The following is a 26,885-nucleotide window of genomic DNA, read 5'->3' on the forward strand; positions in this document are numbered from 1 at the left end:
GCGTAAGCTTTACAGAATTATTATGAAGCTATGCAACTAGAAATTGATTCTTATGATCGAAGTTATATACTCTATAACATAGGACTTATACACACAAGCAACAGAGAGCATACAATGGCTTTGGAATATTATTTTCGAGCACTAGAACGAAACCCATTCTTACTATAAGCTTTTAATAATATGGCCGTGATCTATCATTAGTGCGACTATCTTCACTATAGAAAGAAGGAAAAATATCAAATTAGCTAGTCAATACTAGAAAATAATAAATAGGCTTTCTACACATGCATTATCCAAAACAATAATTTTTATCTGCTGGAGCAAAGAAAAATGCTTTATGATAACATACAAAAGGAAGAAATAAGTACGACCTACATACTATCCTCTATGGATGAAGAAATAAAGTATCAAATTGATAAGAAAGCACCGTAAAGATCAATTAGCGAGCTTTTGGGTCGATATAGTTAAGAACCGCTTGATTATTCATGATATGGGATATAAAGTTAGGAATCGACTTGTGTAATAGAGTTGATCCACTAAAGTATTGAGCAGCGGTGTGGGTGCATATACCCCCAATAAATACACGGGACTACTAGTCCTATGCATTTTTTGGGGGACACGTATCTCTTTGTTCAATACACGGAACTGGTAGGCCTATGTATATACATTTAGGGGATGATAGGTCTCTGTTATTCACATGGAACTACTAGTGCTGTGTACTTTCGATAGAAGTTTAATATCTTGATTAACGTTCGCTAAACACACTGAACTACTCGTCCTGTGTATTTTAAATATTAAAATTTTACAAAATCAACCTCTTTTTAGCTAGCCTTAATGAGGCGACTAAAAAGATGTCGATTTTGCTAATTATTTAGCAAAAAAACCGTTTTTGCTAATTATTTTTCAAAAAGTATCCTTTTAAAAAAACTCCCCTTTGGTAAATTATCATTCATTTTACTTTAGCCCAACCATGATTTAAGTATTTTAATAGAAAACCTAACAGAGGGACTAATATCAATAACTTAATGCAATTTGAGGGATTAATATCAAAATAGCTCAGATATGAGGGACTAGTATCAAAATAGCTCAGATGTAAGAGACTAACATCTAAAAAACCCAAAGAAGAAAATGAAGAGGGGGAAAAAGATATTATTGGTGGTGAATTGAATATCAATAAATCCTCCGCACAAAATTAGTGCTACACGAAAATCAGCATTGCATTTTCTCTCCTGCTGTTCTTGTGGCAGCAAAAGCTGTAGCTAATCCTGAGAAGAGGATTATGGCTCTTCTCTACTCATCCCCCTCTATGGTAAGCGTCCAGTACCGTCCTCTCTCTTTACTTTCAATGTTAAAAATATTTCATTTCCCCAATTATTGATTCATGCTCTCAATTGTCTCCAGCTAGTGAGCAAGAGATTCCCACCTCCTGTCTCCCCCTCTACTTGCAAAAGAAGTTCAAGAACAAATTCCAGTATTAAGGCCTTCTTCAATCCCTTTGAGGATCAGCCAATCCTCAAGGATGCCATCAAGGTGAAAAAAACCCACATCTTCATTTTTCGTCTGGGATTTTCCCCTTTGCCCATGAGTTGAAATGACCAAATTGCCGTTTCAGGAGCCTGTAGCCTTCATGGGTGGAGTGTTTGCTGGCCTCTTGAGGCTTGATTTGAATGAGGATCCCCTCAGGGAGTGGATTACGAAGACGGTCGAAGCATCGGGGTTGTCCGCCGAGGAGTTGGAGAGGACCCAGGAGTCGGGGATTGGAGAGGAGGAAGATGAAGGGCCGCAACAGATTGAGATCGAGTGACCAAGTCAGTTTCCTGTGTGAATTGCCTTTTTGATATTTTAGTTTTTTAGTGTATTAATTTGTGTATTTAAATTTACTAGACTGAGATGAATAGACAAATAAATGGTTTTTAGGGGCTTATCTAATTAAATGGATTTTGATTGAGAAGGTTCAGATGAATTAAATTGTTCTTCGTAGAGAAATCTGAAAAAGACCAAGAGATGAAACTTCAGGCTTGGTTTATATTTCTACCTGAAAAGCGCTATATACACTGAGGGTACATATGCATTGTGGTTATAATAATAGTAAATTGGAATGAGTGTAACTGTTCAGTGTAGTGGCATGAATTTATAAGGCTAGAACTCTCAGAAGAAGATAATATCTCGAATACACGAACAGTGATAATCCATATCTTTCGTGTTAAAATTTTCTTAGTATCAAGTATGAAAAATTCATGAAGATTTGTCACGAACTCCTAAGGTATTTGAAAGTACTGGGATATCAAATCTCAGATTTGGGTTCACCAATGAGTCGTTGCTACATGGCTCATATGAGCCAGGAGCATTCCATGTTGCATGTACTTGTCAATTCCAAATGGGGCTACTTTTCCTCACATGACGTGAGGTAAGACACGCATATCAAGTTACATTTGGCTCGTATTTGTTCAAGCCAAAACAAATTATTTTTCATCTGAATGGTGGATTGAGCTTATGAACATATCCTTTGTATAGGCCCAGTGACACGCTATATTATCTGGGTGGAGTTTCTTTTGGTTCTAAAAAATATATTCATTTTTAGGGTGCAAGTCTCTTCTACATGAAGCAGTATATTCAGTTATATTAAAAAGAAAGAAGTATTCATTATACCTAGCATAGAAAGAAAGTCTAATAAGCCCCTAAACTTTACCCTGCTTTTCTAAAGAGCCCTAATATTTTTATTTCACTCTATTAAGCCCCGAAAGTTTATATTTCATTCTATATGATAGTCCAACTATAGAAGGCTATAATGATCTTATTGAATTTCTTTGGAGGGAAGAAAATTCTCATTCCCGCCATCTTTAGAAGGATATAATTTCATATAACTAAATAGACATTTAAATTAGTAGAAGGAAAAATTTTACTAATCCTTCCTCAATGTTTGACTAAAGAAAAAAAAAACTCACCAAACTTCTTATGCACATGTTGTTTCTTTTCTAATCTCAATCTTTTTGCTACATTCTTGTATCTTGATGATGTTTACATCACAATGCTTGGATTTTTCATGTACACCCCGTACTTGCATAGTGGCTGGTAAAGAATTACAAAGCTGAACAAAAAGCATATAGATCAAGGCTCAAACTATTAAGTCTTGTCATGTGATTCTTTTCACAATATTACAATTCTACCCTAGTTGAAATAGTATTCTAGGCAATGTTTTAAATAGCGGTTGCCTAGCCTGCTTAGACGTCCCTCCTAAGTCTAAGCTGTACCTAGGCCGGCGGCCTAGGTCTTAGGAGCGCCTAGAGGAGTGTGGGCTGTTTATCAGATTGCGCCCTTAGGTCTTAGTCATGATTTTTCTTGTTGCAGCCTCTATGTCCTTCAACCTCCTCCGAACACCTCCGGCCTTGTACACTACTTGTGAACATCTCTTCTACCTCCTTCAACCTTCAGGAAACCTCCTCCACCACCACTTGAACAAAGAAAGAAATTCACATAGGTGCCTAGAGCTAGGTGTAAGTCCGGTGCCTATCAATGCCTAGGGCTTTCTATAATATTGGCATTTGTATCAAGTATTGCAACTAAAAAAAAGGAAAGCCACCAAGGCCTCACTTGGGATTCTCGTAGAGCCTATGACCCTGGTTCTAGGTGGTGTTTGAGGCTGAAAACCATGAAGGGTTAAATAGAATAACAGGAAAAACTTTAGGGGCTTAATACATTGAAATAACAGTTTAAGGGATTTTTAGAGAAGTTCGGTGAAGTATAGGGGCTTGTGAGACCTTGAGCTCCCTAGCATGACAAACTATTTGTAGCACTGCAGACAAACAGTTCATACTTGTTAAGTCTTGATAAATAACATAGTTGATGTGGAGGCAATCACTGATGATTTTTGGGAGAAATCGGATCGTGCAAAGCCCAAAACCATCTCTTCTATATATAGCATGTGGTATTGTTATCCCCTCTTCATCTCTTCTGTATATAGCATGGGTTATTGTTATCCCATCTTCAGTTCCAACAAAACATGCTAAATTCTCACCATGTCAAAGACCCAGGACCATGGATAGCATGCTTACTTGTTGGGAGTTTGGCAAGGCCCAGACAGGAGGTTTGCGTAAGGATGGGACTAGTAATAGGGCTGAAACCCATCTTGAACCTGAAGGGAGATCTTAATGGAGCTGCACCTATTTTTATCTATATATCAACATTACATACTCAATTCTGGACCGCATCGTGCATTATTTTCTAGTTAACTGAACTCATAAGTTCATGCGGGCTGGTCCCCTTTCCTGAACTTGACTGGACTTAGGCAGCATCACATATTCTCACTGGACTCCCCATTTTACATAATAGCCTATTACAAATGTGATTTTATTTCTCTCTGGCTTGTCCCTGTTGCTGACGGATGAATCTGATTATCATCACAAATCTTATCACCTTACCTATTCTTATGTACTCTTTTCAGGTCCTGGCAAATTTGTTAGGTTTCTTCATTCTGCACTGTCTTTAACTCTCTTTTCGCTTAGATTTCATCGAACCGACACTTAAAGTTCTCTTGTAGGTCCTCTCTTTTCTACAGTTGTCCTGGCAGTTGAGAATTGGTTGTTAACTAGGGTAGTGTTTTATAACGTGTTCTCAACTTCCAAAAGAAATTTGTTAACTGGCCTTGGCCCTGAAACTCCCAAAGTTACAACTGAGCCACTTTACCACAGAGCCTAGCCTAGACTTGTAGATCCAAAGTAAACTTCCAAAAGAGATTACTTAGCAGACTGCGGACATGTTTTACATCTGTCCACCTACATAGTGCAATCAAACATCTTGAGGGCCGAGACCCTTCAGCTATCATTTTGTATGTTACGCCAGAAGCAGTCTTCACTGGTTGCCTCTCTATCTATAGACTTATAAGAGACTAGCTTCTGTATTGGAGCAAATACGATGGTAACTCTCGAAATCTAGGTTCATAAACCTTCAGAGAGTTTGTTGTTGCCATAAATAATTGTAAGACTATGTGAGTCTTCAAGAGAGAATGTGGTACACTGTAGCAGCATGGTTACATGAAGAAGATTACTCTGCTCATTTCTTCTTGATACTCTGATATCCTTATCCCTCTTTTTTGCGCAAAAATGGCGAATTATGTCACTTAAAGAAGCTTTTTTTTTGCCCCATCATTTATTGCAACAAAACCCACATCTTCTGCAACTACATCAGGCGACTTCTTGCGAAAGTCATTTGAGAAAAGAGCTGCCTTCTGTTCAGGTTGAACCCAGTTCAACCAGCCACCCAGGTCCTTTTTTTACGACAGTCTTCTTCATCCTAAATTGTATCTTTTTCTAATCAGCATTTTAATTATGTAATGAGCCTCAATGAGATGGTATGAATTGACATTACTTGTTTGACTTTCTAATGAGAAATGCTAAATTTATAATTTCGGCAACACCACATATCCTCTGTCCTCCCCATTTAGCATAATAGCCTATTAAAAATGCGACTTTATTTCTCTAGATCTCTGATCAATCCAATTCTTATCACAGAATTCATGTTACTGGGTCGACTTTCTAATGAGATTAATGCTATAGTTATTAGTTATCATTTAGGCTGCATAACTTACCCTCACTTTCCTTCACATTTTACAGAATTGCCCATTACAAATGTGATTTTTTATCTATTTGGCTTATTCCTATTGCTCACAGATGAATCTGATTATTATCAAATTACCTATTTTTAGATACTCTTTTCTGGTCTTACAACATTCGTAGGGTTTCTCCATTTTCCCATGGTATTAAACTCTCTTAGACTACCTGCAGCAGGTAGGGATTGGGGGGATATTTGGGTGCAACAGGTAGGGAAAAGGAAAGAGAATTGGAAACAGAGGGGAGAGAAAGGGAAAATTTCCCTATGGGTTTTTCTGCAGCGTGGGGCCCACAGAGGCTGCCACAATTTAAAAAAAAATTAGAAAAACGCGCGGCCAATCAGACCATGACGCGTGTCGGGCTTGTGCTGGCATCAGCCATGCACGCTGCCACGCGTCATGGTCTGATTGGCCGGCATTTTTTGGTTTCTTCTTAATTTTTAAATGCAATTTTGGGAGATAATTACTATGAATTAATTTTTAATTTTTATACCATTATTTTTTATTTTTCAAACTCTATAAATAGAGACTAACTTTGTGTTATTTGGACACCAAAAAAAATTTGAGTTTTCTACACCCTATTCTCCTTCTTTTTTGCTTTTTGAAACTAGTTTTTTCATACTTCTTCTTCATGGATCCTTCACAAAACTATCCTAATTTTTCCTACAACTACAACTTTCCTAACCAACCTCAAAATACCCTCCCTCAACCACAACATCCAAATATGCAACGCCCCGAAAATACTCAAAATACGGGGATGCAGCCCAATTTTCAAATGCCCTATATGATGCAACCGAATTTCGGCATGCAATACCCTTATCTTCCTTACGGTTATCCTCCAGTTCCGGGAAGCAGCTATGTTCACTCTCATATGAATTGTCCTAACACGGAGTCGAGTGACCCAGCGACACCCCGGTTTAGTAGCGGGTCTACAGATATCCCAGAATTTTTCACTCAAATGTCTTTGGGAAATATTGGTGGGGATACTCCCCACAGTTTTCTACCTCCAACCCAACAATCAGCAAAGAGATCAAGTTATGATATTGGTGGGGATACTCCCCACAGTTTTCTACCTCCAACCCAACAATCAGCAAAGAGATCAAGTTATGATAGTTGGACCACCGAAGACAACATACTTTTACTAACTGGTTATTTTCACGTTAGTAATGATAGTGAGTTGGGAAACAACCAAAAGGGTGAAACTTTCTGGGGTAAAATTACACAGTACGTTAATGAGAACGCCAAAAGTGGAAAAGAGAGAACCGCGGCTAAGTGCCAGAGTCATTTCAAAGACATCAACAAAAAGATATCCAGTTTCATTGGCTGCTACAGTACTGTATGTAGGGAGAACCGTAGCGGTTGGTCCGATGAAAACTACATATCCAAGGCAAGAGAGTTGTACTTTGAGAAAATGGGTATGACGTTTAATTTGGTGGATGAGTGGAAGGTGGTTCGTAATCAACCCAAATATATGACAGGAGGAAATGCATCGGGTAGTAGTGGCTCTAAAAGAAAGAGTAGTGGTGAGGATGTTGAATCATCAACTCCTACCCTTGTACGTCCAGAGGGTAGGGACGTGGCAAAGAAGAAAGCTAGAGCTTCCTCTAGTAAAACATCTGTTTCAAGGAAATCGAAGGGGGCAATTGAGGAGGACTTATCTAAAAGCTAGTTAGTGCTCATGAAAAATTTGAAGAGAAAAGATCAAGTACTGCTTCAGCTATGAATGCCCTGGCTCATTCCAAGAATATGGAGATGTGGTTATTCTTGAAAAACAAACCAGATCGTGACGATGAAGATGATGAAGCTTATAATATGTTGAGGAAGAACCTGTTTGGAAAATAAGACCTTCTCAAGAAGTTATGCTTGTGTGTTTTCTTTCTGAAGTTTTTGTGTGCCGTTTGTTTAATTTTGGAGTTGTGTGGGTGCCTATGTTTGTTGAATGTATTAATAAAATTGTTGTTTATGTTTGAATAAAATTGTTGTTTATGTTTGAATAAAATATCTGTTTATGTTTCATTAAATAGCATTGATAATGACTTCTCACTGCATAATAGTACAAAAGATACAATTACTACTCACTGCAAAAACAAACAAATGTTGAATTGATTTTTCACTGCAAAAAAATACAAAAGATGAAATGACTACACCTACATAATAATACAAAATATGAATTGACAACTCTCTGCAGATGCATGCCCTATGACACGTCTCTAATATTGCATGCCCTACAACACATGTCCCTGCAATTGCATGTGAATTCAATTATTTGAACAACTACCCTTCATTATATAAACTGATCAGATGCACATCATAAGTATACCTATCAACATTTCAAAAATCATATCATCTAATGGATCCTTTCCTAAATGAGTTTAGTCTAGAAGAGTTCCAACAACAATGGGAAATAGAAGAGAAAATACTTGATAGGCAGCGAGAACTTCTTGAAGAATTGCAAAGGAGAAGCGAACAACCACGTAAGAGGAAATCCATACATAGAGATCATCATGCAGCGCATGAGAGACTCATGGCCGACTACTTTGCCGAGTCATGCACTTACACTGACGCCCAGTTCCGACGCAGGTATCGAATGAAAAGGCCTCTCTTTCTACGAATTGTGGACTTTATATCAAATTACGACGATTATTTCACACAACGGCGCAATAATGCGGGCAAGCTTGGGTTAACGCCTATCCAGAAGTGTACGGCTGCCATACGCATGCTCGCATATGGAGTCGCAGCCGATGCTTGTGATGAGTACGTCAAGATAGGAGAATCCACTGCTATCGAGTGTACTCGCAAGTTTTGCGAAGGGGTAATAGCATTGTTTCAAGATGAATACTTACGACGACCAAATGTGGAAGACTTGCAGAGGTTGCTCCAAGTTGGACAGGAACGTGGATTCCCAGGGATGATTGGAAGTATTGATTGCATGCACTGGCAGTGGAAAAATTGTCCTAAGGCTTGGCAAGGGCAGTTTACTAGTGGACACAAGGGGACGGCAACAGTTATCCTCGAGGCAGTTGCGTCATATGATTTGTGGATATGGCATGCTTTTTTTGGGCTTCCTGGTAGTTTGAATGACATAAATGTACTAGATAGGTCACCGGTTTTCCACGACATTGAGTCGGGTGAAGCTCCAAGGGTAAACTTCACCGTGAATGGGAGGGAGTACAATCTTGCATACTATCTTGCCGACGGAATCTACCCTAAGTGGCCTGTCTTCGTGCAGTCAATTCAAATGCCCCAAGGCAACAAACATCAATTTTTTGCCAAACAACAGGAATCATGCAGGAAGGACGTGGAACGCGCATTCGGGGTACTCCAAGCACGCTTCGCTATTGTCCGCCAACCAGCTAGAATGTGGGATCTTGATGTCTTAGGAAAAATAATGAGGGCGTGCATTATTTTACATAACATGATAGTAGAGGATGAACGAGATACGTATTCGCGAAACTGGGAAAATATCGACTTTGAACCGTCGAACAATGCTAGCTCTAGCGCCTCTTTCAATGTTCAAACAGACGTGTTGCCGGAGTTTCAAGTCCATGTTCAACACCGATCTGAGGCAGATAATCAGACTAGAGCGGAACTACGAGATAAGACCCAACATATTCAGCTGAAGAAGGATCTCATCGAGCACATTTGGCAGAAATTTGGAATAACCTCCGATTAGATTTACCAATTTAGTGTGTGTTTTCTTTAATGTTTTTAATAATTTGGGTGTGTTTGGTTTTCCGTATGCTTAATAAAATCGTGTGTTATTTTATGTTAATTTAAAAATATTATTGAAAATTAAATTAATAATATATTTAAATATTATATATTATTTATTGATTTATTAATAAATTATAATTATAAATATATGAGTTATACTAATAATAATAATAATAGTAATATATATGAAATAGGAAAAAGAATGAATAAATATGGTGGGGTATATGTTGAAGTGATGTGGTTATGATGGGTCCCAAAAAAAAGTAAAAAACTTTCTGAAAAACTAGCTGCTGCAGAGTTAATAGGGAAATGAAGATTATTGAATTAAATAAAGTGATGTGGCAGGAGAGAAGGAGGTGAAATTTCACCTCCTGCTGGAGATGGTCTTATTGGCTTTATTTTTCAACCATCTAACCAGCAATCAATGTTATGATTGGCTCCTCTCTTTTGTACAGTTGTCCTGACAAGTTTAGAATTGGTTAAAAGCTAGACTAGTGTTCTAAAGTCTATCAAGTGTTGGGATCTAGAGCACGCGCTAGAACGGGGGGGGGGGGTTAAAATAGGATGCCACTCGTTTAAAAATAAAATATCAGAGAGTTGCATTTATATTTTAAAAGCTAGAGCTACTCTCCTTTATATAGGAATAACAAGAAGCTTATTGCCTAGTCAATGTGGGACTAAACTCAATTACCTAATCACAATTATTCTCTTAGTTATATTCCTAATATCTCTCAATCACCAATCTCTAATTTATACTCCTAATATATCATTCCTAATATAACTATAACATTACAAATCTCCATAATATATTCCTTAGCACTCTCTCTCTGGCTGGAACATGTATATCATACATGTCCGGCTTGTTACAATCAATATATACTCACTCCAATTTGTGACATGATTTAAAATGCTAAATCTTCCATGTGAGATTTCTTATTGTAGTTGTGTTCATCTTCTAGTCCTCTACTTGAATGTCTTCCACCACGAACAACCTCAGTCAAAATCACCAAACGCGATGCCTCGATTTTTCATAGATCAACCAGGGAACTACCGAACAAACGATCCACACTAATGACCCACTAAGCAAACAATCCTCTCTAGGGATCCACCAAATAAACGATCCTCTTCACGAATTAACCAAACAAATGATTCTCGTCATGGATCAACCAAACAAATGATCCTCTCTAGGGATCAACCAAACGAACAATCCTCTTCACGGATCAACCAAACAAACGATCCTCTCTAGGGATCAACCAAACAAATGATCCTCTTCACGGATCAATCAAACAAATGATCCTCTTCGGGATCTAACAAACAAATGATCATTCTTTAGGGATCTGCTAAACAAATTACCCCTTTTTAGGGGTAAACCAAACAAATGAAGTCGAGAAAATAACCTTCATCGAACCAAATCCGGATTCAATCAAAATCGTTTTTTCCCGGTAGCTAATGGTGGTCAAAGTTTTCTAGAATATAAGCGGTGGTGGCAGACTGGCAGTGGTGTCGATAAGTTGAGCACGTTGTGAACGAAGGGAAATTGAGGCTGCACAGGCGGTGATGAGAACATATACATCGAGCATTACTACTACTACTAATGGCAATTTTGATCATCAACAATGCTATCGAAAGCAGGACGGACAAGAATCTCCGACACTATTCACGGTGAAGAGGCATCCCACACTATTCACGGTGAACAGTCACCACGTATTCTTTACGATAAACAGTCACCACGCCCTGTTTCCGGTAACTAGTTATAGGAAAGAAGGGAGGTTATATGGCAAAGAGAAAAGTTTATTGGTGAGAGATTGAAGCGCTAAAGTTTGTGAGGACCTAGGGTTTTGTGGAGGCTAGAGTTTGCGTAATTGTTCATATTTTAAAAGTTACAACTACTCGTTATATAGGGATGCAATAACAAGAAGTTTATAATGTAGCCAATGTTGGACTAAAAAAATTACTTAATTACAATTATTCTTTTAGTTGTATTCTTAATATCTCTCAATTAACAATCTCTAATTTATACTCCTGATATATTATTCATAATATAACTATAACATTATATATCTCCATAATATATTCCTTTAACACTACTATTTTTCGAAATATCACATATACTGTAGCAAAAAATAAAAACATAGGAAAATGATAAGACAATGCAATAAACTCAAAAACAATAAAACCAGAATGCACAAGATTTTAAAGTGGTTCAGCTAAATAATCCTACATTCAATCTTCCTCCTTGCGAATGAGCTTCCTCACTATATGAAAAATCTCCTAAATTATAAACCTGATTTAGTAGGCTTACAAAGCCAAAATTCTAGTTTCCCCTAAACTATTTCTCTAACTTAATTCTCATAGTGAATAGCCCATGCCCCAACTAATCACTAAATCCTCAATTCAAAACCCCGATCGACTTTAGTTTGTCGCCAACAATCACACAACTAATCAAACGATCATAGAAACAATTTTAAAATTGTCAATATTGTTAAATGCAACACAAAAAGTCTTACAGCCCTTTAATTTTGCGAAACGTTCTCCAAAAATTAGAAGGAAAGCTCGATGAAGAACGACGATGAAAGATCTGATCTAGGGCAACATTTATTAATGGATGGTGATCAGATGATGAGGAACACTATGATCTAAGAAGCTCTGGGGAGGTGGAGATGAGATGCTCTTCAACAATTATCAAACCTCGCGCAGTGTACCTTTTTTCTATCTCATTTAGGTCAAGAACGTCTATGAAAAATGAAAGAGAGAGTCCTTATGACCAACTGCAACGAACTGCTGAGATTAAAACTTGAAACATGAGATTTGGCTCTAGTCCCATAGATAAGATGTGTATGCTCACTGATGGATATACATTCTGGTCATGACAAAAAAGTCTCTGAATTTTTTTCTAATCGATGAAGAGTTACAATCAATGACCCTGGTGGCGAGGATACTGATCGATATGCCTAGAAGTACACTCATCGATGCAAGGATACTCATCGATGAGTACCTTTGTTGAAATTCTTGTTAAGCTGATTCTCACTCCTTTTGGTCTCAATCTCGATTCTAACTTGTTGTAACATGCACAAAACATCTCAAACACATATTAGACCCAAATGAATGTTGTTCTTCAAACTAAGGCAATTGTACAGACGCGGTCCTAACATAATGTTCTTTATCAGCTTTGATTATGTTGTACGTATAATAGATATTAGGGAAAAATGTATCTAGGCCCCAAAAAAATAAATTGGATGTGGCCCAACCCCCCGTATTTTTTTGTGTGTGCCTAAGCCCCCAATACATAAAATAATGATGTTTCAGCCCTTTTTTTCATTTCCCAGACAGCACATGGAGCAATGTATTTTGAAAACCCAAAACTGCCCTCTCTCTCTCTCTCTCTCTCTCTTCTCACTTCTCACCACCGCCATGAAGCTGAGGTTGAGGGCTTGCGAGCTCTGTGACAGCGATGCGGCGCTCTACTGCCCCTCCGACTCCGCCTTCCTCTGTTGGGCATGCGACCGCCGAGTCCACTCCGCCAACCTCCTCGTCTCCCGCCACCTCTTTTGCTGGATAAACTGCTTTGATGGAGAGGGATGACCGGTCGTGCCTGGGGCTGCTGCACGTGAAGTGCGTGGCTCTGTCTCATCTGAATCCAATCCGCGTTTAATTTTGAGAGAGAGAGAGAGAGACGAATTCCCCCTTATCGTTCCCTCCACCATTAATTTTCAGAGAGAAGAGAAAATGACATTTTGTTAATCTCGAGGACTTTCCTATGTTCAAAAAACAGGTTATTTTCTCTAATTTCTTCCTTTTTCTTCAACTTTTTTTCCTGTTTTGAGCTGAGATCTCAATTAGGTTTCCGCTTTTGTTGGTATGTAATGGATTTAGAATTTAAAGGCCTGAGCTTGCAATTGAAATTGGGGCTAATCTGTAGTGCAGCTTGCAATTGAATTGAAAATTTTAGATTTTTGGGCGAAATTAACGTCTTAAGATGAAAAATTGAATTCTGGTTGTATGTAATTTCAAACGTTACCAAAATGAAAATCAGCTTTTGAAACTAAAATCTATTCTTGCAATTTTTTGTTTATTTTTCTTCTTTTAATGAATCGAATTCTTTTGATCCATTTGACTGTAGCCTGCCTAGCAAATTTAAGAGAACTTAATAGTCTTCTGCTATGAAAAGATTATTTTGAAATCCGAATTGCTTTTGGGTTGAGAATATGAAGTTCAATTGCTATCCAATTTGGTCAGTACTAAACTCTAAGCATATGCAAATAATGAGTATTATAATTTGCATGTGGCAACTTTGTTCAGTAAAAAATGATGCCTCTAGTGCAGAAGGGCATCCACAAAGTTATTCACTTTGTCAAGAAAATCACGATGGAGTTAATGAAATGACATGAAATGACAGATGAGAGTTAACATGCTCATGTGAAAGTTAACATGTTCAGGTTAAAGCCAACATTTTCAGCTAACATATATACCAGTGGATGTAGTTCGATCTGTTTGGCACCGTAAGGCAGAGCTACCCATCTGGGTTCTACCTGCAAACCATGTAATTAACGCAATGATTATTTCGAAACCCTAGACATGGACCTCTCTCTTGCAAACCATTTATGCATTTATGTATTAGAGTCCTGGACCCAACAAGATGACTTTGCCAACATTTATACTGTCATTCAGTTTCAAACATTGCTTTTATTTTGAGCCTGCAATTTACACTTGTATAATTGCTCTTTTGGTTGCATTCAGTTTCAAACAGATGCAAGCCTCTTTTTTCATGTTGTGCTTCTCATGTTAGCAATAATCAACATGGTGGCCGTCGACCAAGAGTGAGATTTATTCAATTATCGATTGCCCATGACTCAATGATTTAGAGTGGGGGCGCAAAATGACAGATCAAGAATGCTTGTCGCCTGCTGTTGCGATACCTTAGTTTCCTTCTCTTGTCTCTCCATTTGAGATTTGTTTCTGACCTTAAAGAAAAGCCCTCAAAGATGTTATAGATGAATAAATACATGTACATCTGACAAGTTAACATGTACATCTGACAAGTTAACATATTATGATGAACGTTAACATGTTTAGTTAAAAGCTAACATGCTCTGAAGAAAGTTAACAAATTAAGGTGAAAGTTAACATGTAATAGTGAATGTTAACGTATTATGATGAAAGTTAACATGTTCACCTGACAGTTAACATGTTATGAAGAAAGTTAACATATTATAGTGAAAGTTAATATGTAACAGGTGAAACTCTCCATTCTGAAGAAGGTTAACATATTATCGTTTGTTATACATGTGGGTGGGCTGCTTCTTACAACAATACTTTTGTCATAGAAATATAGGTCGTCCATAATTTTATAGTATATTGTGGAAGACCTTTGTAATCTGTGAAGCTGTAAGACTAATCATATTATGTATTCAAGCAATATCAGTTGTAAGAATGTAAGAAATTTTGTGTAATGTACTTGTTTAGTTGAGGTATACTGTTTTTGCTTCCCGCTAACTCTCAGCTAACTTTAGCTAACTTTTAAGTTTAGATGCATCATAGGTAAATATAATGATTAAGCAAATAAATCACTTACTTCGGCTATTTGAGAAGAAACAACTATCAAATGAAGTTAGACTCAATATAACAAAATTCAGAAACAATATCTCGAGTTAACATAAAGCAGTGGAAATTAACAGGTTTGGATGAAAGTTAACATATTCAGCTGATAGTTAGCATGCAGAGATAAAATATAACATGTTCGTAAGAAAGTTAACATATGTTGATGAAAGTTAACATATAAAGATGATAGTTAACATGTTGATGTTTCATATTTAGCTCCTTCATTTCTTTTGAAATTGGGATAATTTTGGGCGCTTGAAGCTTGAAGCTTCACCCGTGCTTACTTTGATCACTTGAAGCTTCACAATTAATTATTGTTTCCCCCTTGTTTCCTTGTGCAGGCTGGTTTTCTTAGAAAGAAATCCATCCGATAGAAAAGCACACATTAGCTTTATTTTTCAATGGAAAGTCTGAGAGTAGAACTCCTGAAATATACATGGAAGTAAGAAACTCAATCATGAGGATGCCCGACTCTGGACCAGTGGATCAATATCAGGCAATTTTGGAATCTGTACACAAAATCATACCCACATATAGAGATTTTATTTTTTTTATTGTTCTATAGGATGAAAGGTAACCGTGGAGGAAAGAGAACCGTGGTTTGATTGTACTTAGATCAAAATTTAATGAAATGTATTGTGTCTATTTAGTGACCAATTTTGGTGTAATTTATTACGATTGTATGTGAAATGTATTGTGGATGTCATGTGAATATATACACATAATCTTGAGGTTATTGTGTACATAATGTATATAGATTATGTACATATTATGATGAAAGTTAACATGTAACAGTGAAAATTAACATATTGTGATGAAAGTTAACATGTTCAGCTAAAAGTTAACACGTTACGAGGAGAGTTAACATATAATGATGAAAGTTAACATGCAACAATGAAAGTTAACATATTATGAGATTTAATGGTGTATCGTAACTTGAAGATGATGTACATAATATGTCAATATATTATGTACACAATAACCTCCAGATTATATACATATTATGTACCATAATATTCAGGTTTTGATACACATAATTTATATACAATCTTTAGTTTATTATGCACATCAAGTTCTATTTGAATGAACTTGTACATATTCACATGACAGCCGCAATATATTTCACATACAATCAAAATAAATTACACCAAAATTGATCACTAAATAGACACAATACATTTCATTAAAATTTGATCCAAGTACAACCAAACCACAAGAACACATAGTAATCAACTGAACAATAAAATATGACACGTTACAAGCAATTCTGGAGAAACTACACAAGAATAAAGAGTACAAACAGTCCTATTATAAAAATTAACATCTTCTTCCTTCTGAATCAGACCACACCAATTCTCAAGCAAGACTGATGCATCAGCCAATTCCTTAACTGGCAAAGCCTCCTCATCATTCAACATTTCGAGCACCTTCTCTGCATATGCAGGTCATCATCTTCTTCTTTCTGAATCAGACTACACCAATTTCTCAAGTAAGACTGATGCGTCAGCCAATTCCTTAACCGACAAAGCCTCCTCATTATTCACCATAACAAGAGAGCACCAAATCCGCACAAATCGTATCAATTCCAATTTCAGCATCACCCATTCTCCCAATCCCCCTCCTCATCTCCTTAAACGACCCTAACCGTCCATACCCTTGAATCACCACTCTATACTCAAACCCCGATGGCTTAAACCCCAAGTGACCCATTTCATCAAGCACCTTCTTTGCATCCTCAACCATACCCACCAAGCTCAATCCTCTGATCATACACTCAAACACCCTTTTCCCAACAAAACTCGTATTTTTAGTCCAACCACAACATTTCAAAATAAATTCTTTCAATCCTCTACCTGACGCGGCAACAACGAGGTCACAAGTAGAGGGCGGCTCTAAATAGGAGACGATGGTGGAGCGTTGGCCGGTGATTGAGAGGGGGATGGCGAAGGAGCGGGTGACATTGGAGAGGGTCTGGTCAAAGTAGAGGGCGGCGATGGAGGACCACCACTAGGAGAGGGAGGGGGAGGGGAAGATGATTAAGAGGAGGAGGAGAAAACCACAGAGAAGAAGAAGAAGAAGAAGAAGATAAGGGAAGGAGTATTTTCGGAATGTTTTGGGATGTATTCATTGGAGAGTGTGAAAAGGGGGCTGAACACATTTTTTGGGATTTTAAGGGTTAAAGAACAAGGAAAAAAGATGGGGGGTTTGGACCACATCCCCTTTATTATTTTGGGGCCTAGACACAATTTTCCCTAGATATTATTTTCGTAGAGAACGGAGGTATGCATGATAGCACTGAGGCGAGCCTTTTAATCATTATGGATGGACGTGATTCCATGTGATATTTCAAACCTTACAAGAAAAAACCCTCAAAACTTTCAAAAATTGTAAAAACACACTAAAAATTCAAAACATACAAAAAAACATTGAAAATTTCAAACCTTACAAGAAGCGCGTTAAAAAATTTTGAATTTATAGAAGACACCCTAAAGTTTTGAAAATACAAAAAATACACTTAAAAATCAAATTAAAAAAATTGAGTATCTCAAATCTAAAACATAACAATGAAAATCAGGGAAATACAAACTCTACCCCAAAAGTTTTGGAATGTATAAAAAACACCTTAAAACTTTAAAAACTTTCAAAAAACACCATAAAATTCTAAATTTACAAAAAGTTGAAAAAATTCAAACATAAAACAATAAGCTGAACAATCAAAGGATTACAAACAAGACCCTTGCAAAGTTTCAATTTTGTAAACAATACTCAAAAACTTTTAAATTTTGACAATAAACACCCTTAAAATTTTAAAACTCGTAGAAAAAGCTTGAAATTTCAAACGTGAAACAGAACACAGAAAATTTATGAATAAAAAACAGCCGCTTGAAAATTTTAAGATATATGGAAAGCACCCTAAACTTTCAAAGTTGCAATAGACACCTTCAAAAGTTTAAAAATTACAACAAATTATGTAGATATTTCAAACTTACAAATAGTACACAAAAAATATTTAAATTAGAATTAGACCCCTAAAAGTTTTGGGATTTGCATAAGACACCCTAAAACTTGTAAAAACTTACAAAATATGCACTCAAAAATTCAAAATTTGTAAAAAGAATTATAAATAGTTTCTATAAGTTTTTGATTTGCACATGACACCCAAAAACTTCAAAAGTTTCAGAAAATCCCTAAAAAATGCAAAATTTTCTAGAAACTCCTTAAATTTTTAATTTACAAATAGTAACTTGAAAATTAATAATCTAGGATTATAAGCAGCCCCTTAAAATATTTAAAATTTGTAAAAAATACCTCAAACTTTTAAAGTTGCAATAATACCATCAAAAATTCAAAATTCACAACAAACTATTTTAACATCTCAAACCTACAAATAGTACACTAAAAATATTGAAATTATAAATAGCTCCCTAAAAGTTTTATGATTTTTATAAAACACACTAAAACTTTAAAACATCAAACCAAAACGAGCACACTATCTAAGAATTGCAAATAAGCCCTTGCAAGTTTTTTATTTGTAAAAAACACCTTAAAACTTTCAAAAGTTGCAGAAAACCCTAAAATGAAAAATTTTCTCGAAACTCCCTGAAAATTTTTAACCTACAAATAGTAAATTGAAAATCTGTGATTACAAATAGCACCTTGAAAATTTTGGATTTTGCAAACAAACCTAAAACTTTCAAAAGTTTTAAAAAAACTCCTTAAATTTTTTTAACTTTTGCATGAAACACCTTGAAACGATAAAAAGATACAAAGAGGTCTTTTTATAATTTCAAGGCACGTCTTTCTACCAGGCTGAGGCAAAAGACCCTTCCCGCCAGGCAGAGACAGGTGTCCCTTCTTGTCAGGTCGAGACAGTCGTCCCTTCTTACCACGCTAAGTCATCCTTTCCCTTCAGGTCGATTCGTCCCTTCCCGTCAGGCTGAGGCAAAAGTCCCTTCTCACCAGGCTAAGACAGACATCCCTCGTTGCCAAGTCGACTCGTCTCTTCCCGTCAGGCTGAGGCAGGAGCCCCTTCTCACCAGGCTAAAACAGACATCCCTCCTTGCTAGGTCGACTCGTCCCTTCTCTCCAGGCTGAGTCAAAAGGCATCCTTTCTCTCCCTTCTTATTAGGAGCAATCCCTCCTCTCATGGTTGACTCGTCCCTTCCCTCCAGGCAGAGGCAGATGTCCCTTCCTAGCTAGGCTGAGGCAAGAGTCCCTTTTAGCCTAGGCAATCAAGGACTTCTGCCCAAGATTAAATAAAGAGTAAGGCTAAAGAACCAGTAGGTTTGTCATGGAATGTAAAACATTTCAGAGGATACCTCCCCAAAATGTAGTCAAATTAAGACACATAAATAAGAGATATCTTTGTGATGTGTGTTAACCTATATGCAGTCTTAGCCACACGATCTTCATTAATTCAACGATAGAAACGAAAGACCTAGGCATCATTTTCATGGATAAGCCCAAGGCACGTACCAAAGACCTTGGTGTTAGCCCTTATGTTTTGATGATATTTTACAACCACCATTATCGGTATTAATTGCTTGTTGAATGATATTATAGTTAAAATATATATTAAGCTTGTTAGTACCTCAAATGGAGGATTGGATGGAATATGAGCTACAACGATGATATCCAAAGTAGGAGGAGGCATAGTGATGAAGCAAATGTTAATCAAGAACAACACATACAAGTCAAAGCTTCATCAACTCAAAGCTATATTAAGACTCAAAGAATTGTAATTCTATGTGAGGATATTAGCTAGTTTTTTTTTCTCTCTAGTGCTAGAATGTAGGTAAGTAGTTGTAGATTTTACTTGAAGCTATTGAGATATCACACATGTAACGCCCCTCCTCTGGGAGGTACATAAAAATTTGAGCATGACCTATCTGTAATAAGAAGGGTCGACCTGCTAAATCTTTATGCACATCACAACATAGATATACTGAAGGGCGAAAAGTAAAGCAGTAGAGAGGCATATGCAATACCCAAGATCACGAGGTTGACAGCAGAGTCCATTGAATACCAAAATAGAAGAGAACTAAAGGGTAATACAAAATATTACAATAATAGCAGTGGCTACAACATTAATACATGTTTTATAAGTCAAAGGTACTGCAAAAGTGAACATAAATTAACCCCTATTAAGATTTTCCTCTGGAGCTAATCTTCAAATTCAGGGTCTGCAATGCCCTTATCCTTGCCAGTTGTATAACCTGCGAGTGGATTCAGAAACAATAGGGGTGAGCCTAAGGCCCAATAGGTAACCATAAAAATCTCGGGTACAATCCAAGGGAACGAATGAAAATGATAGACATAGATATCAAACTTGAACAACGGGGTCTCAACATTAAGTTGCCATTCTTATATCGTAATCATTGACCGAAGTGAAATAACATGTAAAGATGAATAATCAAGGTCTAATATTCAGGATTCCAAACTCCCCAATCATGGGATAATCAATAAACCGCGCATGCTTTTATACACCCACCGGTGAGCATCCTCACACAGGGCATTGTCCCACTAGGACACTATAACATTACCACCCACCGGTGAAGCTTACTTCACACAGGGCATAATCCATGAATATAGACAATCAATCATCAACGAAGAGAGGAATACTATCATTATCAATAGTTGAACCATCGAATCAATTTGAATTGTTGCAATGAAATCATTCAAGGACATCGAAGGTATAAAACTGAAATAAACAACATTAGGATAGCAATGATTAACCAATCAACAACGAGCCCATGCATGAGGTGAATCAAATAGGAATATTATGAAAATGATAAGATATACAATTAGCATGAGAAACTAACTCGTAGGAATTTCAAGAAAGTAATCAATCGAACTCTCAAAGACTTGAGAGGAAACAATGAAAGGTTACCTACCGATTATGTCGGGATCCTCTCGGCCAACGAATGAATCCAAGATTCTCTGTCCTATATATACATGTATACCCACATGAGATTCTAGACACTATGTCTTTTAAAACTTTAACTTAAAACTTATATCATGGTATAAGCTACACCCTAGATGATTGCATCTAATATCTCTAATATGCACAGCAACCTAAGTAGTGTACATGCAGCAGATTTAGGTGAATAGATGGTACAGCAATTGATGTCTAGAATGCATGAAACTAGTCCCAAATGACTCCATTATGAGTCTAATTTCAGAATATAAAACTTTTACATCAATGCATGGTGTATAGTAAGAGTCATGCTCTCAGAAAACTACACCTATCAAAACTGTAGCAGAAAAACAGAGATCATCATTTGGGATGAATAATTTATTTCGGGTACTTACCTATATCCCAAAGAGCTCATACTTGGTATTTAAGTAATATTATGGATTAGCTTCCATGTCCCATGAGTTTCATCAATTTTGCATTTTTAAAATGCATGTTACATGCAAAACAACACAGGGGGGTAGACTGGAATTTCCAGCACATATGCTAGCTATTAGAACTAGGTTTAGGCCTACCAAACGTTATTAAAATTAATTCAAAACCCTATCAACAGAAATACAATTGAGTCTAGTTTTAGAAATAGAAAGAATTTCATGCATGCATGGTATATGTTGAGATATATGCTCTTTACAAAGGACATGACTCAAGCAGACAGTTTCAGACACATGCACTGAGTTAAACCATACTTTTAAACTAGTAAATGATCTTAGAATTAAACAAACAAGATCTCAAATGAAATCCACGAATATGTAGTTTCTAGAACAGAAAGAATTTCATGCATGCATGGTATATGTTGAGATATATACTCTTTACAAATGACATAACTCAGGCAGACAGTTTCAGACACATGCACTAAGTTAAACCATACTTTCAAATAAGTGAATGATCTCATCAAATGAAAGCCAAGAATGTGTAGTTTTTAGAACAAAAATAATTTCTTAATTTGGATATATACAAAGAAAGTTATGATCTGTTTAGTGGTAGTGTATCTTGCTGGAAATTTCTGCACGAAATTTCAGTTTCAAGATAACATTGACATGCAAGCCCTAAAATGTTACATGCAAGACTAAATCTAAATTAAATCTTATAATCTCAGTCTAATGTTCTTAACAACAACATGCAAAAGAAAATTATACCTAGTATTGAGACTTGCTTCACTTCCTCCTCCAAAATCCTCAACTAACTCCTTTCTCCTCTCCTTCTTCTTCAATGTTCTTGAGAGATGAAGGCTTTTGGAAATCTTTTATTTTTTTTTTCTTTAAGAGGAGAGGTGCTGGAGACATTCAGAGGAGAGGGAGGAGGTTTTTAAGAGATTTTTCTTCTTAAATGGCAAAGTGAGAGGTGGAGGGCACATATATATAAGCTCATGTGAAGAGAAATCCTCAATTTGGCCAAAGTTGAGGGGTTTTATGCAAAATTTCCCCCACTAACATGGCTGAACAAATATAATAACTATGTTAATTAGAGAGTTTCACATTAGGTATTTAATGATTTGGTTATCTCTAATCAAGGTTTAAAGCATGGTTAACTTAGGTTTACATGCTAAGTTTGTATGCATGCTATGACTTAGTTAACTAGATCACAATATGAGAATTAGCTAAGTTAAATTCTCATACTAGAAGATTATATGAGATGCAATGAAGAAAAGCATCTACTAAAATATGAATTGGTATCGGTAACGGTATCCGATCAATGAAAAGAAAAAAAAATTATTTGGAATGTTACAACACACACGTTTTCATACTTATATTTTTGAACGTTTTGACAAAATATCATTTTTCACAAGTATGAGGACCTTTTCGTAAATTTCCTTTCCCAAACAGTTTGTTTTTAGTGTTAAAAACAATTTACAAAGTTACACAATTTTTAGAAGTCATTTCAGTATTTTTACAGATTTTTAAAGAGTCAAGACTGCTTTCAAATATACTGTATCTGTTGTGTCAGTTCGCGGTCAACCGCCACGGTCGACTGCGCCTGTGTCTTTTCCTGAGTGGGTGGCATAAACTTTCGCGGTCGACCGCCACGGTCGACCGTCAGCTCAAAAATTCCTACGGCCGAGCCCCACGGTCGACGCGCAAAAGTTTCTGGAAATTTTCGAGCTGAAAGTATGGCCGCGGTCGACGCGATATTTTCACGGTCGACCGCCGTTCACTCCAACGGCCTTTTACGTACAGATTTCAGACGGCGATTTTTACGGGATTTGGCGGATTTGAGTATGGGTTTTGGCTGCAGTGTTTTCTTCTATTTAAACCCTTCATACCCCTCTTCTTCAACTTGTCCCAAGCATTTTGAAAAACCAGAGATCTGTTTTTACTGAGTCAAAATTTTCAAACCTGTTTTCTGTGTTTTTTAAGTTCACATCCCAGCTTCAGTGTAATCTTTTTCCTTGCCATAGGGATATTGTAAAGAGAGTTTTTACACCATTACTACCGTTGAGAGCTTGATCTTGTGGAGATCAACTGTGTGGGAGTGAGATCTTGTGGTGATCAACTGTGTAGTTGTGAGATTTTGTGGAGATCGTTATGTAGAAGAAGTTTCGGCTTCCAAACCGGGTTGTGTAGTGGATTCTCCTAGAGAGTGGGGAGCGGGGATGTAGGTCAGCGGGCCGAAACTCGTTAACACATCGCGCATCACTTGGATAACGATTTCTAACCCTATCTCGTTTGCTTTGGTTGTTCTTTCTATTGTGTGTTGCTTGTCTTATTTTTATTGCACAATTATAGCCTTAAGACCCTAATCACCCCCCTCTAGGGTCCAATAATTGGTTTCAGAGCTTGGTCTCTATATTAGTTTTTGGTCTAACCATCTTAGAGAAACGATCTTAAGGAGGCTTCAATGAATGTGCATATGCTAGAAGGACAATCTACCACTAGACCACCACTGTTCACCAGTAGTAATTTTGCTTATTGGAAGGCTAGAATGAGGATTTATCTTCGTTGCACTGATCTTGACATTCTAGAACTCATAGAGAAAAAGTTGTTAGACCCTAGAGGGGGGGTGATTAGGGTCTTATGCTAATTTAATCCGATTTTATGCCAATTTAAAACTAATTAATAAGTTATCCTAGCAAGTATGAAATACAACAAGATATATGAGCTAGGATAAGCAATATGAACAAATGAATATATCCTAGCAATGAGATATTACAAATATAAAGCAATATGAACAAATGAATATATCCTAGCAATGAGATATTACAAATATATGAGCAAGGATATATAAATTAACATAAGGGTAGACAATCTAAATTAGATAGTGGATAATATAATCAACAAGCAATATACAAAGGCGATATAAGATATGAACATAAAAATAAGTGCGTCAATGCAAAAAAATAAGTGCGTCAATGCAATCACAAACAAACGATATGATTACGGAGTTCGGTCCCCATGACCTACGTCTCCACTCCTCACCTCGAGGAGATCTTTACGGAGTTCGGTCCCCATGACCTACGTCTCCACTCCTCACCTCGAGGAGATCTCCACTATCACAACCGGGTTTTCTATGTTTATCTGAACAACGTTTACACCTCACAATACGGTTTTCTAGTTTACCGAAAACTCTACAACTAACACACTCTTGTAATCCCACTCTACACCCTCTCAAGTGTTGAACTAGACGTGTCTCCCTCAAGTGCTCGGATACAACCTCTCCCTAGGTTCGTCAACCGACGCCACTCCTCTTGGGACGATCCCCGACTCTCGCCACACACTTCTCTCGGTGTACAAGTGTATTATAAAGTGAATCTCATAATAAGCACAATTACAATAAATGATTATTCTCTAATATAGATGAGAACATAATGAAAGCTCACACTCAATTGTTATAACTCTCACCAACCCAAATATACTATGTATGAAAATATAATAAGTTCAATGTGGGTGTGTGTAACAATGAGATAATATAATTAAATTTAAACTCAATATAAAAACTAGCTTTAAAGAATGATAATCAAATAACTAAGCAAACGTAAAGCTAGATGAGAGTTTAGAAATGCTTCTCTAAAAAACAAGATGGAGAGATGGATTAAGATGAAGCTCAATCAATGTAGATGATCTCCTCCACTTGTGTAAAACTATTTCCCAAACAAAAACTCTTTTAAACAAACACTAAACAAACTTAAACCCTTGTTAAACTCTTGTTTAAAAACTTCTTGGATTGCTACTAAAAACTGAGGTATAAGGAGGTATTTATATGAAACCCCAAAGCCAATAGAAAGCCAAGAAAAGACTAAAAAACCAGCTCAACAACGGCTCTGGAAACTAGCCGTTGGCAGTACGGCGGTCGACCGTGGAAAACTCGCGGTCGACCGCAAGCCACTTTCGAAACTCACAAAATTCCAGAAACTTTGACGGTCGACCGTCTCGTTCGACCGCGAGAAGAAAAACTCAAAAACTGCTCTCTGGACTACGTACGGTCGACCGCCACGGTCCACCGCACTGTAGCACGATCAACCGTGGCGGTCGACCGCACTGTAGCAACGTGCACAAACAATTTCAGGTTTTGACAAATTCTGGAAATTTATGTATCTGATTTTGTAAAATCAATTAAAAATAGTAAATTAACTCCAAAAATCATGAAATTTTGAGGGAAGGTTCTAGACATGTAGATGAACATGATAGAGAATGAATTTTGGAAAAATCACTTCCCAGTTGTTAGAAATAAATGTTTGAACACAGATAAACAGTTTTTGAAATACTGCTAAAAACTCGGTTTTGTAAATTCTATTGAAAATAACAAAACAACTCCAAAATTAGTAAAACTTGGGGAAATGTTTGTATATATGATGATAAACATGTAAATGAAGAAAATTTTCAAATCTCATTTCCCAATTGTGAAAACGTATCTATTTTGTAAAAACATGCACGGACACATGCACGTACATGAACAAAAAACTTGATTTTTTCAAAAACGAGGTGAAACAACTTGGAAACACTTTACAATGGATTTTTAGACATTATACGAGATATGAAAATAGTGTGAACAAGTCTTTAATCCATAAACACAATATTTTCTAAATACAATAGAATATGAAACAAATAAAAGTGTATATGAAGATATATATTGTTTCATATCTAATATATAAACATAAACTAAATTACCCAAGTTTGATCTTGATCTTCAATAAGCTTGACTTGGTACACTTAGCTTGAACTTGGATCTTCAACTTGAATGTACATTGCTTCACTCCACTATTCCGCCAACCTCCATTGGATATGATCGTGAATGCGTAATTCCATCCATCCTCTAACATATTGTTTGCCTAGAATAAATACGAAAACACAAACACTAGACAAACAACATTAGAAGTAAATTATTTGTTAAATATCATCAAAATAAGAAGGCCAATAATCTCCCCCTTTTTAATAATGACAAACAATTTACAAAAAGAATATATGCATGAAAGGAAATGAATATACAAAATATAATATATCATGCATATAAACAAGAAAGAATATACTCACAATATTTCTCCCCATTTGACAACATCAAAAAAGGGACAAAGGGATGAAGAGAGCGAAAGCTCCCCCTATCAATATGCATGGGTGAGTATACCACATAGAAAGATATAGGGATTGCTCCCCCTATCAAAATACCTTAATGAATATATGCAATGAATGCTAAGGCATACATATGTGAGCAAGCAAGAAACATGCTAAACACAACTCACATACAAAAAGGCAATGAGAACACATATAAATATGTCAAAATAAAAATAGTGTCTCATTAACACAAAAAAATATAAAAACCATATAAAAGAATAGATTTATGAAAACAAAAGAAGAGGAACATGAGAATCATGTAAAAAGTTTTCAAATGAAAACAAATCAACCAAAGGAAATCATAAATCAAAGTTTAAATCCAAAAACGATGTTTGATCAATCAAGAGAATTTTCTTTATGGGATTTGATCAAACCACATTGGTTTGGGAGTGTTTGGTTGGCTAAAAAAAGAAGGAAATCAAAAAAATGGAGATGAAATGATGTTAGTTGT

At 36.5% G+C, this 26,885-nt stretch overlaps 4 protein-coding genes across 6 annotated transcripts in view; 3 read left to right on the plus strand and 1 right to left on the minus strand.

Moving 5' to 3' along the window:
• Window positions 1,150–15,505, plus strand: LOC109825796 (UPF0426 protein At1g28150, chloroplastic). 3 transcript variants are annotated; one of them, XM_020392691.1, is made up of 4 exons: window positions 1,150–1,309; window positions 1,402–1,530; window positions 1,613–1,808; window positions 15,259–15,505. In XM_020392691.1, exons 1-3 carry the CDS (start codon window positions 1,280–1,282, stop codon window positions 1,802–1,804), a joined length of 351 nt encoding a protein of 116 aa, XP_020248280.1. In that variant the 5' UTR covers window positions 1,150–1,279; the 3' UTR covers window positions 1,805–1,808; window positions 15,259–15,505. The 3 variants fall into 3 exon arrangements, with proteins under 3 accessions (XP_020248280.1, XP_020248279.1, XP_020248278.1); XM_020392690.1 differs by lacking the exon at window positions 15,259–15,505 and adding an exon at window positions 5,185–5,386 and having other exon boundaries at window positions 1,151–1,309; XM_020392689.1 differs by lacking the exon at window positions 15,259–15,505 and having other exon boundaries at window positions 1,151–1,309; window positions 1,613–1,951.
• On the plus strand, window positions 6,363–7,274 carry LOC109826655 (glutathione S-transferase T2-like). Its single transcript, XM_020393674.1, has one exon. The coding sequence runs from the start codon at window positions 6,363–6,365 to the stop codon at window positions 7,272–7,274; it is 912 nt and encodes a 303-aa protein (XP_020249263.1).
• On the plus strand, window positions 7,852–9,308 carry LOC109825795. The gene has a single exon (XM_020392688.1). It carries the CDS (start codon window positions 7,956–7,958, stop codon window positions 9,276–9,278), a length of 1,323 nt encoding a protein of 440 aa, XP_020248277.1. The 5' UTR covers window positions 7,852–7,955; the 3' UTR covers window positions 9,279–9,308.
• The window catches only part of LOC109826656 (probable polygalacturonase), a 41,919-nt gene continuing 30,349 nt past the window's right edge, over window positions 15,316–26,885 (minus strand). Inside the window, 3 exon segments of the mRNA XM_020393675.1 lie at window positions 15,316–15,342; window positions 16,219–16,349; window positions 16,462–16,700. Of these exon segments, the coding sequence (XP_020249264.1) occupies window positions 15,316–15,342; window positions 16,219–16,349; window positions 16,462–16,700 (397 nt within the window).

The sequence above is a fragment of the Asparagus officinalis genome, chromosome 10, assembly GCF_001876935.1.
Source record: "Asparagus officinalis chromosome 10, Aspof.V1, whole genome shotgun sequence".
NCBI classification, from domain to species: Eukaryota; Viridiplantae; Streptophyta; class Magnoliopsida; order Asparagales; family Asparagaceae; genus Asparagus; species Asparagus officinalis.